Raw genomic sequence first — 13,092 nt, forward strand, 5'->3', positions numbered from 1 at the left:
GTGAAAAAGCCTATTTCCCAATATGTCGAACTATTCATTTGAACATGGCAGGAAAAAGGTACTGAAACAAAGAAGGAAGTAGTCAAGGAGGAAACACTGACCCAAGGTTAGTCATACACAGAGGTCAAAGAACTGCACATTAGAATTTCTACACTTTTGTAGCCCCAATGTATGACTCCCCTGATGCCAGTGTCCGCTCCCACATCTACTCTTTCCAGCCATATACAGGGAATTAGTACAGAAAAGAACATAAGGGACCGCAATCAGGGTTAACAGAAAGGAAAATCCAGAATGGAGGATAAGGTTGTCGATCAAACTCACAGGTAGGCCTGCTCAAAGCTGCCGAGGGAAAAATCCAGACCACACCAATACAGTACCTCCACTATGTGTAAATGTGCAATAAAAGTGTTACTATATTGTAAATAATTTATAACCTCAGGTTTGTCACCATAAGAGCCTGTGCTTTACACTCTGAGCATGAAATAATAAAACAAAATGGTTCTGGATACAGTATGTCCAGAGGGAACAACTGTGTTAAAAGGTGATATAAATTCCTCCATTTCTTGGTATTTACTGCTGGCCAGAGTGGCTATTAGCATAGTGATATCCTCTTTTCTTTCGGACTCTCAAGACAAAATCCTTTTAAAATTCATTGGTTTTGGAGGATGCAAATGTAATGTGAAAAACATGGTTCTGGGATTCAAAGCCCCTTTATCCATCAGAAGACAAGAAAACATTTACAATTCATTTCCCTCATTCCCATGTGTATTTGAAATCTGTGTCAAATGCCTGATCCCTGCCTCACAGGCAACCAATCTATTCAAATTAGGCATCGACCGATTTGTTGTTTTTCAGGGCCGCTACCGATTGTTCAAGGAGTAATCAAGGAAGCCGATAACCGATATTTGCAAAAGATATACATTGAAAAATGAAATTAAAATCTTAGTGTCAACATTTAGAATAACACAAACTCCAACACAAAACTTAGTTTTCTTTAGTGCATCCATCAAGATATATATATATATATATATAGAGAGAGAGAGAGAGAGAGAGAGAGAGAGAGAGAGAGAGAGAGAGAGAGAGAGGGTTGGGATGATGAGCAAAGGGAAGCAAGGAGAACACAACAAAGGGAGAGATTGACGTGTAGACGTGATACAAAAATGTTCTTTGATCATGAAGCCGATTGTTACTGTTCAATTATCTGGTTTATCAGTGAAGTGTATAAACTACACTGCAGACTAACATCTACACTCAGAAACGAACGGAGCGACGGCTGACTCATATGAACGGGTCCAACGCGGGTTCAATGCACATCCGTAGGTCACGTTATATCCGTCCGGTGTATGAAATGTCTGAATCCTTACTGTGCAGCAAATTTGGTTAACTATGATAAACTAATCACATTTCTCGCCCGGGTCCAGGCACCGTCTCACTCCCTCTTCTGGAACGTGTCCACATGTGATGCCATGTGCTCTCCTTTTTCTTGGCTTTATTTCAAGCATTGGAGGGATAGTGGTAGTGTACTGGCTGCACCTGATTGGACGAACGCTTTCCCACATTGGCTGTCCAATTTCAAACCAGACCAACATTGTGGCTGGCTTTGAAACTTTCATTACAACATAGTTCAACATTTGATCCAAAAAATAAGCGACACAGTAGCTGAATTGGTTAGTTTACAAGTTTTTTGTGAGTTTCCAGAGGCGGGGAGTCGCACTGCAATATCTGCTGCCTTATGTTCGAAATTCAGCTCCGCTTGCTTGTTGAAGCAGCTTTGACCATCAGAGGGACACTACCCTTCAGTGGTGTTGATAGACTATAACTCACTACAGACAGCAACAGGCGGCTGCATCAAAACCAAAGAAGCATATTTCAAATTAATTTATTATATTGGAAATCGGATAAAAAATTATCAGATAATCATAAAATGCTGAATTGCGCAGCCGATAATCGGTTGATGCTTCATTCAAATAGAAATCGGTCGAAAAACCAAAGCAGAATCCATCCATACAGTCCTTATCACAAAAACCTCTCATTGCATTTTAATAGATTTTATGAACATGTTCACTTCAGCAAACAATACATTTACCCCACACTTCACTTTAAGAAAAAAGAAAAACGAGTGTAAATGACAAAATGATGTTAATACCTTCCATCAGATTGCAACAAATGCAAATGCTGCCTGCAACAAAAGATGAAAGGAAAAAAACTCCCACCATTTGATCCTCCTGCATCATGCTCTATAGGAAGGCTCCTCCTGTGGGAACTACAAACGCGACCCTAAACATAAATACCCTCCCACACTGCCAACCTGAGTTAATTCAAAATGGCTTGAATCAAGATCTGCATGGGAAGATGACAACAGCCAAGTCATTTACCTACCCCTGCTCCACATAATGAGGGCCCACAGGTTCCAACACAAAAATATTCACACATACAGCACACACAAACACAACACCCTATTCTCACAGCATTCTCGCTAACGGTTAGGGGTCAATAAAACTGAGAAATGTTCCAGATTAATAAAGATGAGAAAACAAACAACTTTAGAGCAGAGCCAAACGATGACTGAAATTAACAAGCTGGAATTGATTGTGAAGTGCAAGGGAAAAGGGCTGTTGCTCATTCCAGACTTGGCCAGTTCAGAGGATGACATTAACATGCATCTCATATCCACATTGTGTCTCCATCTGATGTAGCTGGACTACGCACTTACACATTGAAAAGTGTTCATAACATTCTTTTAACCTTTATGTATGTAAATAGGATGGAAAAACAAATTAAAAAAAACTAAAAAAAAACAGCCAATTCGATACCACATCTAACTACAACCTCAAAAATTACCATAAATTTAAATCTAATTCTCTCCGACACTGTGTCATAGGATTTATCGCAGGGCTGCTTTTTATTGTATTAGATTAGATTGTAAAAGATGATGTCTCTTTCTCTTGCCCAAATGCAGAGCATGCACATCATTATCACGCACATCACGTCAACTCAAAACAGACAGACAGTATTATACCACATCGTGCTGTTTTCCCCCACAACCACAATTCTATCGACTAGAAACACACTACAATTACACCTGTATTTAACCAGGTAGGCCGCTGAGAACGGGTTCTCATTTGCAACGGTGACCTTGTTGTTAGTGTTGCTAAATGCAGCCTGTGGTTATGGATTGCATGATCAGTTCTTCGATGTGTCTTGAGTGCACTACACCTGGATTCTATGAATGTTTGCACCATCTGTCCTCCAAGGAACTACATTAATGCCAGATGTAAAGTATTTTTGGCTAAGAGGTGGGATTCATCTGAAGGTACAGTAAACAGTTGGAATAGCACACTCTTACATCTACACCGCGGACAAAAGCACTCTCTTCTCAAAAGGCCTGACCTTCAGCCTATCTACAGTGCCGGTTAAGATTTTAAACCACGGAAGAGAAGAAAAGAAAAGAAAAACAAAGAAAAGAAAAGAAAGATTCAAAGTGAGACTGAATTGGTCAGAGAATGCGAGGGCAAAAGAAGTGTGTGAGAGTATGTATCTGTCCAAGAGTGTACTCACTTGTCCAGAGCAGAACCTTGGGTTTGGTTGCTGGTGAGCCTTGAGAAGACGTTGCGGTCGTTCCTGGTCCTCAGAGGAGGGGAGGAGGGGGGAGTATAGCCGTCAGTGGGCCTGATAAGGAGGAAGGTGAAGGATAAGAAAGGACAAGAAGAGTTAAGGAGTGTGGAAATTAAACTATGCAGTCAAAAAAATTGATCAATCTGCCAACAAAATAGCTCAAAATTGAGCATTACAGTGCATGTACCTGTACGCGCGGTCATAAGATTTCCTCCTTGTTAGAGGGGAAGTGTCATAACCTCGAGACTGCCTGGGACTGACACACACACACACACACACACACACACACACACACACACACACACACACACACACACACACACACACACACACACACACACACACACACACACACATACACACACAAAAGCAAACTAAGCAAATCTTTAAGGGAGTGCACAGGAGGATGATACACGAATATGTAAACTTTGGGGTATCTATAACTTAAGCTACAAGAATTGTATGCATTTCTAGCAGACTAAAGCAACTGGCAGACTAATTTCTTTAAATAGCAAATCGCACACAACCAGGCTTCATATCCCAGAGGACTAATACAAATTTCATTGGCTTGTCCTTTTTTCTCCCTGAAGCAGTTTTATAACCTAAAAAATGTTCAGCCTCTGGCAGGATTTCAGTGGTTGGTAACTTGGAAGTGTGCAGTAGGAAAGAGACACAAAAAATTCTTGACAACTTTACCAGGAAATAAAAAGATGTTCTTTTTTTCTTGTTGATTTGTGATATTAGTTTATAGTTATGGAATTATCATTATGTTTCTATCACGCTTGTTTGTTTATCTCAGCAACAGGTCTTATGTTAAAATAGTTGCAAATGTTCCAGTTCAACCCATGTCAACGACATTCAATGACTTAACTCTTCATTTTGCTTACTGGCAGTTCAGCAGAATACATGTTTACCAACATGGGGATTCGAGATGAGGTTCTCTAATTGAGGAGGACTCTAACCAACAGGCCACCCTGCTGGCCCACACAACAGCGCAGTGATTCCCAACCAGGGGCACTTGTACCCCAGGGGGCACTTCTGCAGTGAACAAGTGGTACTTTGAAAGATTTGTGGAGAAGCTCAACTAATTTGATAGAATAGAAATTACAATTTGATTCAAAAATATATATCCACATACTGAGTCAGCTGTAATACATGAACACTATTTTAGTCTAAAAAGTTATAAAAGTAATGAATAAACAGTTCGATAAATGTAATGGATACATGATTAAAATAGTTATTGAAAAGTTATGACACAATTGTGAAAAAGCTACATGTAATGGAAAAATGGTGGACATATATAGCCAAAAGTAATGTGATAATGGTTGCAATGTGGACTACAAAGAGGTACTTGAGCTTATTTGATAGGCTCTGGGGGTACAAAAAAAGTTAGGAACCACTGAAGTGGAGAGTGCAAATACAAATGCTCTACCATCAGACACACTGCAGTCATTGTTACTTGTGAGGTGTTAGCATAATTCAACATGGCTTAAATACAACAGCCAAGTCTCCGTCTTTCCCCAGGTAACACTTAAATCATATGTATTGTCCTAGATCATCTCAGCGGTCATTATATTCACTTACAAGGTGTGTCCCCTGACAGGTAGGCTGATGGTGCGGAACGCCCTGTCCCTGTGGTAGGGGTCTCGCAGGGCCAGGCTGAGCCCCAGACTCGTTGTCCCTAGGCTCATGCCGTCCTCCCGGATGTCTGTCAGCGAGGCCAGAGACTTGGTGATGTGCTGCTGCTTGCTGCCTGATGAGGAGTCCAGGATGGGACCCAGATACTCCGCAGACACCGCCTTCATCTGAGCTGACAGACGAGGCTCCATCTGGTTGATCATTTGCATACCATAGACGGGGGAATGATATAAGAAAAGGACAACAGTGGGATATGAAAAACTGAGACATAAAATAAAGATAAAGACTGAATTTAATAAAGGCACAAGAGGAAATTAAGATGCTGCCCTAAAACATCATTCAGTAGGGTAAACGGCAAAAAGAATATGATAACAGCAAAACAAACTTGAAAAGAGAAAAAAGCCAATGTGGGGTCAAACAGCTGGATAGAGAAAAATAAGATCAAAAACTCAATAAAGGCAACACATTCACACAGCATTAACAAGATGACAGGAGGGGTTGGTGTCAAATCAGGGGTTCCTCTTCAGAAAATCAAACCAACACTTTAGAAGAATTTTAAAGTGTTTGCTTATACTGCCACCTCGTGGTTCCAAACAAAAATGGCAGCTGCTCTGACAGACAAACTGTGGCATGTGTGTTGACAGTGAAAAATAGGGCAAAGGTCTATACACAATCACACTTCAGAAAAAAACACTAATTCCATCAACATGTAGTGCCATCATGATTCATAAAGGTCTGACAGGCTTGGCTACTGCAAGCCGCAGCACTACCTGATGTTTTAAACCCTGACACGGGGGAAAATTAGAGCTATTCTGAGAAATAAAACATGGAGGTAATGTTGATATACGGCTTTAAAAAGAGGACGCTTTTGTTGTGTTAAGAAGAAGAATGTGGATTTCAATCTCTAACAGCCAAATAACAACTACAATATGCACTTCAACAACACAAATCAACTGTACCTTTATTTTGAAATCATCTTGGCTGTTGGATTCTTTCATTTGAGATACACTGCAGAAAGAGAGGACATGAGAATTAGAGAAATATGCATGGATACAAAGAGGAATGAGGAATGTACATAGTACAATGTTCATATTTTTGAGATAAAAATATTCCAGGATGAACACTATGGTTTTTTGCACAATAAGACCAACTTTAGCACATTGTGGTAAATACTTAAAAAAAAAATAAATGGGTCAGAGTGAGAGGAGGATTTTGTGTGGGCGACTGCAGTCTCACCTGCTGTCAGACGCCTGGCTGAACTCAGAGGGCTCCTCGTCTGTGCTGGCGTAACCATTTTCTGGAAGCACACAAAACAAACCTTGTCAGCCACCTGCACACCGTACATACACTGCCACTTGCTAAGTCTGTGTGTGACAAAACCTAATCCACTACCACGTTTTATACTGTGCATTTTTTAGTTTTAATATACAGTCATGTGAACAAATTAGGACACCCATGCTAAAGTTGACTAAAAAGAGGAATAAGAAAATCATCTTTAGGAAATTGATCTTAATGCCTTAATTAAAAAAATGAGGAAAAATCCAATCTTTAAGGACACAAATTTTCTTTGTGAATGAATAATGTATCGTAGATAAATAAATGTTCTTCCTTAAAATACAGGGGGCATAAGTAAGTACACCCCTATGTTAAATTCCCATAGAGGCAGGCATATTTTTATTTTCAAAGGCCAGTTATTTCATGGATCCAGGATACTATGCATCCTGATAACGTTCCCTTGGCCTTTGGAATTAAAATAGCCCCACATCATCACATACCCTTCACCATACCTAGAGATTGGCATGGTTTTATGTCGGTTAGCCTAATAGCTGGTTTGATTTGCATTGGGAGATGATCTTATGGAAAGTAGCCCATGCAAATCTCTAGGTATGGTGAAGGGTATGTGATGATGTGGGGCTATTTTAATTCCAAAGGCCAAGGGAACTTTATCAGGATGCATAGTATCCTGGATCCATGAAATAACTGGCCTTTAAAAATAAAAATCTGCCTGCATCTATGGGAATTTAACATAGGGGTGTACTTACTTATGCCCCCTGTATTTTTAGGAAGAACATTTATTTATTTACGATACAATATTCATTCACAAAGAAAATTGGTGTCCTTAAAGATTGGATTTTTCCTCATTTTTTTTAATTAAGGCATTAATATCAATTTCCAAAAGATGATTTTTTTATTCCTCTTTTTAGTCAACTTTAGCATGGGTGTCCTAATTTTTTCACGACTGTATTCTCTCAATCAGATTAAGTCAAGGGAACATACAGAATAAAGTCGTACAGTACACACTGCCACACAGACCCTAAACATAAACAAAAAACACCACTCACCCTGCTGTACATTGTGGATGAGAGCCTGGAGCTCAGGGATGTATTCTGCTTTTTCTCGCAGGGCATCAAGGATTATGTGATTGTGAGATGAGCCAATCACATCTGTCTGTCTCAGCTGACCCTCCAGCAGTCGGACCTGAGCCTCCTTCTGAGCCACCTGTAAACTCTGTGTACACACAGTGACCAGACAAATCAAAAATAATAATGCACACACAAACACACTCGCACACATGCACGCACACAATGTACTGTAGGAGTCAACGTTTAGACTAGGTATTAATCATACAACAGGAAATGAGACTATTTAGTTAATAAAGTGTTTTGGCTTTCTGAAGGGTGATTTGATTTTTTTTGTACCAGGAAATACACCCGTGACAACATCTTGCAGTACAAAGAGACACCACTGGATGGAACCACAATCCATTGTCCATTCCACCTCAGGACATTGCAACATCAATACATACAAATAACATGATTAGATGTTTGCCAGTGGCATGATATGATAACAGTAAAAAACTAATTTATTTTACGGTATTTAAACACTTATAATAAGTCTGTATATGCTTTTTTTTTTGTTAAAGCTACATATTTTCTTTCACACCTTCAAGAGTGCGGATTTAAATAGTTTCAACACTATTGGTTTTACAAATGTTTCTAAGTCTGCAAGCCCACCTGCAAACCCACCTATGGGCTTTTAAGTTTTCATAGCCCCCACAACACATTTATGATAACTCACTTTGTCTATGGAAGCCTTCAGGAAGTGGTCCAGCAGGTTGCGTGCTTCAGCCAGAGAGCAGGAACTGATCACCACTGAGGTGTCCACTGAGTCCAGCTCATCCTGCAGGAAAACACAATCCTAGGCATTACTTCTCTCACTTCTCACAGCTGGACTGCAAACATTAGTGTGTGTGTGTGTGTGTGTGTGTGTGTGTGTGTGTGTGTGTGTGTGTGTGTGTGTGTGTGTGTGTGTGTTTTTTACCTTGGTCTCTTCTATCTGTACGATGGTGGCCTGGCAGTCAGACAGGCTGTCATTGATGTAGTCTATGTTGGCGTTCAGCACCTCAATCTCCTCGGTAATTTCCTGAAGGAGGCGGTCCTCTGCTTCTGGTCCCTCTCCGTCTGCCATTAGTACCTCCCTCTTATGTGAGAGCGATTCCTGATGGACTGTCAGCTCCTCTCGCTTCTGACTCATCAAAAACACAAAAGCACACGGAGCAAAAAAAAAAAGGTCAGACCTATACTTACTTATACAAAAACATCTGCAAATGTCCAGGATAAGGACACAAAATAGGGGGAGTTACATCCACAATTAGAAACTTTATTTACTATATATATATATACACACAATCTTCTTCAACAGTCTCTGTCTATGGAGAAAGGAGGAAGGAAGAGTCTCACTCACTTTGGCTTCAGTTGTTAACTACTTAACAAGCATATTTCCTTGGATTAGGATGGCACCAAGATCTTGGTTGCAGCTGTCGCCGTGGTCTTGCTGCACTCCCTGCTATGCTCTGCGGTGCCCTGCAGTGTCCTGCTGAACCCTGCTATGCTCTGCTGTGCCACGCTACATCCTGTAACGCCCTGCAGTGCCCTGCTATGACATGAACTACTATGACTACCATTTGTAGTCACTGTTCCATTATCTTTATTGTGACTATTATTGCCACTGTTCATCACATCCCCAACCGGCACCATCAGACACCGCCTACCAAGAGCCTGGGTCTGCCGAGGTTTCTTCCTAAAAGGGAGTTTTTCCTCGTCACTGTCGCACTAAATGCTTGCTCTTGGGGGAATTACTAGAATTGTTGGGGCTTTGTAAACTATAGAGTGTGGTCTAGACCTACTCTATCTGTAAAGTGTCTCGAGATAACTCCTGTTATGATTTGATACTATAAATAAAATTGAATTGAATTGAATTAGAGGAAGAGAGCCAAAAAAGTCACTAAGTAAATAATAATGTAAATCTCTGAAACTAGTTCTGCTGCTGCCACTACTATAAACGTGTAATTTTGATTCCTTGTGTTATTTTAATCACCACTAATACTGCTGCACATCTCATGGTAGGGCTGCTCGATTACGGGAAAAAATCCTAATCACAATTAGTTTGATCAATATTGAAATCGATTGATATTGATTATTTAACACGATTACTCATTGACTTTTGGAAAGATGTTGCATTTATTGCACTTAAAAAACTTAAAGAAATCAACAGTGACACACCTTGAACTGTGAAATGTTGCTTAACACTTTTCCTGTTGAACTTTAAGAATTCCCCTTCAGAACACAAGACAAAATAAGAACTTGCTAAATGTAACGTGCAATATAATTGTTTTTGTGATTGTTATGTGCCAAAATCCAAATCACGATCAAAATTCGATTGATTGCATAGCCCTATCTCATGGTGAATATTGGTTTTGGATAATTGTATCACAAAACACTTTTCCACGTTGTCTCAAGTGATACAGGTCAAGACCATATCCCAGTTTAACAGCAGAGCCCTGTAGATGCCATTTTACTCTATAGCAACCAAGCCAAGTGTAATCCCAGTAACAACAACGCCTCAAACAGCACCATTTTCCACCTTAATCTAGAATAAAAATGTGAAGGCCATTCCTACCTTTATAAGGCGATCCATGTCAGCTTCCACGTTAGCGATTGTCATTCTCTGCATGACAATGTCCATAATGCGACGCTCGAGCGCTTGCCACTTCTGACGGGCAGACTTGGAGAAGCTGCTGGCTCTGCCCGCCACTCCAACGCTTCCAACGCCCGCTGGCTTACGCTGCAACTTCTTCCTACTTCTGGGAAGGGACAAAGGGAGACTGATTTTTTTCAGCCACTTGGCCACAACACAACACTGACATATCATCACCTTTTCAGTTGATATGGTGAACCTGTTAGCAACAGTTTACTCATTTCATTTGGTTGTGGTGTTTGTGTCCACCTGAGAAAAAACATCAGTCTCTTTAGCTGCTAAATGCTCAACTATGTTTACTAGCCAGTAGCTAACTGTGACTGTCTGCTGTTTGGTGCTGAGCAGATATATTATATATTGGGTTTTTGGAGCTTGTTTGCTGAAAACAGCTGCCTGCTGCAGCTGAAAACGACACTATGACAGCAGTGAGAACAGTAAACTTGCGTCCGGACGGCTAAACAATGAGCTAAAACTCACTATAAAGCTCTGTAAAGCTGAAGGGAGCTGCAGATTCGGGGGATAACTCTCTGTAGGTTCATCACTACAAGTGACCCTTTTGTCATTATTAAAAAAAAAAAAATCACTTACAAAGACAGCGTTAACACATGCACATGTAAAGGAGAGGTCATTGACTACATCAACCCAGCTTACCCAATGACCCTGGTTCCATCCATGCTCCCTTCACTCTCTGCCAGATATCCAAACGAATTGTTTTTGTTGTTCCACTGTCTCACCAGCCCGCTCACAGTCCTCCCAGTCTCAGGTTCAGAGCTGCTTGCTGTAGTGCTGGCTGATAACTCTGCTCCAGAGTCTGTAACTGGGGGAGTCTGGTTCCAGCGGGCCACACGCCCCGCCACGCGGTCTGACATGGGCTTGGCCAGGCGCCGCAGGGCGGTCACTTCCTGGGTCTTCCTGCGCAGCACCTGCTCCTGCTGCCGCTTCTGAGACTCCAGCGCTCGAATCTGGTACTGATGGGCAGGACAGACAGAAAGAGCTCTCTCAACATGTTTGTTATTCATTTTTCCTCTACATTTTTTATATTGTTCTTCTAACGTTAATTAGATCCCTGGGCTGAATGAGACTGCGCATTGCACAACAGGCTCCACACAGGGAAGTGTTGATCATGAGGGGATCTTAAGACTGAAGACAAAACCCTAAATAAAAGGACAACAAATGAGGCCTGCAGTATGACAGTGTAAATGTTTCCATGCTCACTAATAAGCTCTCTCCTCCAGGGAAGACAAAGATGTAAATGAACACATTCAAGGTATGTATGTGCTAATCTTCAAAACATAGAAGCGATAACAACAATCTGTGTGCAATATGTGCATGATCCATAAAGCAGGGTTTTAAAGTGCCAGGCTGACAAACAGAAGATAAAAACCTCAATGCAAGCCACTCATCAGCATGAGTCATTCTTTAAATACAGTTGTGAAATTAGAATTTGGAACATGTTGACAACAGCTGAAACATAGATTAAACAAGCTCATATAAGACGTTGCTCATACTGTCTCACCTAGCACTCATTTCCCAATATTTCTATTTCTGCATCAGACATTAGAGGGCGCTGAAGCACATATGTTAATATGTGTTTCTGATCACCGTAGTATTGACTAGTTTGCAGCTTGCAGTGTTGAATATATCTGTCATAAACACACACAAACAGATGCAGTCGGACCTCTTGGCGGCGCTGCTCCTTCTTGAGTTGGGCGATCTCACGGTTCCTCTTTGCCTCCACCATCCTCCTCCTCTGCTGCTCCTCCTTCATCTGCTTCATCAGTGTCACCTGGAAACAGCAGAGGTCAGGCAGTATTCCTGCTCAAACAATGGCATTTATCCATGCTCCCGCTCCTCCCCCATTGCTCTTCTTCCTCTTACCTTGGCTTTCTTCATATCGTTGACCTCTGTCTGGAGTTTCTTCAGCTCCCGTTCGTACCTCCCCTGGTTTTTCAGGAGACGCGCATGTTCTTTCTGTGCCACTTGCAGCTTCAGCAGGTCTCGATTCATCTCCTTAAGACGCTTCTCGTAGTCCTGCTTGATCCGGTTGGCCTTCTCCTCTGTATAGTTCTCCATAGACACTGTGTAGCCATGTAATAATGTTAAAGGTGTAGTAGGTAAGACTTACTAACTTTCTGTCATATTTGCTGAAACTGACCCTATGTTCCAGTAGAACTACATGAAGCAGGTAATTTAAAAAAAATCCAGCTCCTCTGGCACCACCTACAGCCTGTAGTGCGATTTGCAAAAATCCACAACTCCCTGTTTAGATGCACCAATCAGGGCTAGGGGGCGTGTCTAACTGCGTGTCAATCACTGCTCATGCACACGCATTCATTCTCCCTTGTGGGGGGAGGGGCTTAGGAGACTGTTTTGGGCTTTAGCGGAAAGGGGGGAGGGACTGAAAAGTTGTCAATGTTAAAAAACTTTGGCTAAGTCCTGGATCTTCGCAACCCTTCCTACAGCACCTTTAATGATCTGTTGTCAGTAGGGCTGGGTATGGTTAAATAATATTCAATACCAGTACCGATACCAATATCGTGACTTCGATGCCGGTTCCTAAACGATACTTTTTGCGATACCAATTTCATAAAACAAAAATAAATCACAACATTGCAGCACAAATCTATTGTCTGAGCCCCGTCTCTGTGCATAACGTAGAGTTTTACCTGAGTGTCTCTACGACGTATAACGTTAGACAGCCGATCACAAAGCCCTAGTTGTCAGGATGCTTTACCCTTAATTACACCTGTTACTGATCAACAACTCCCCAATCCAGGTGTAATTTACAAATCTCGTGATGGA

At 41.3% G+C, this 13,092-nt stretch overlaps 1 protein-coding gene across 8 annotated transcripts in view; it reads right to left on the reverse strand.

The window, feature by feature from the left end:
• Positions 1-13,092, reverse strand: part of kif21b (kinesin family member 21B) — a 78,825-nt gene that overhangs the window by 24,753 nt on the left and 40,980 nt on the right. For 5 of the 8 annotated variants that reach the window (XM_036002000.1, XM_031323774.2, XM_031323759.2 and 2 more), the window contains exons 15-26: positions 12,169-12,368; positions 11,969-12,076; positions 10,942-11,258; positions 10,213-10,396; positions 8,575-8,778; positions 8,332-8,433; positions 7,596-7,761; positions 6,490-6,550; positions 6,213-6,261; positions 5,200-5,444; positions 3,803-3,871; positions 3,559-3,669 (exon numbers count right to left, since the gene is read on the reverse strand). In XM_036002000.1, the coding sequence (XP_035857893.1) occupies positions 3,559-3,669; positions 3,803-3,871; positions 5,200-5,444; positions 6,213-6,261; positions 6,490-6,550; positions 7,596-7,761; positions 8,332-8,433; positions 8,575-8,778; positions 10,213-10,396; positions 10,942-11,258; positions 11,969-12,076; positions 12,169-12,368 (1,816 nt within the window). The remainder of the gene's footprint in view (positions 1-3,558; positions 3,670-3,802; positions 3,872-5,199; positions 5,445-6,212; positions 6,262-6,489; positions 6,551-7,595; positions 7,762-8,331; positions 8,434-8,574; positions 8,779-10,212; positions 10,397-10,941; positions 11,259-11,968; positions 12,077-12,168; positions 12,369-13,092) is intronic. The other 3 variants (XM_036002003.1, XM_036002002.1, XM_036002001.1) reach the window with 2 other exon arrangements.

The sequence above is a fragment of the Sander lucioperca genome, chromosome 6 (genome assembly GCF_008315115.2).
Source record: "Sander lucioperca isolate FBNREF2018 chromosome 6, SLUC_FBN_1.2, whole genome shotgun sequence".
In the NCBI taxonomy this organism is placed as follows: domain Eukaryota; kingdom Metazoa; phylum Chordata; class Actinopteri; order Perciformes; family Percidae; genus Sander; species Sander lucioperca.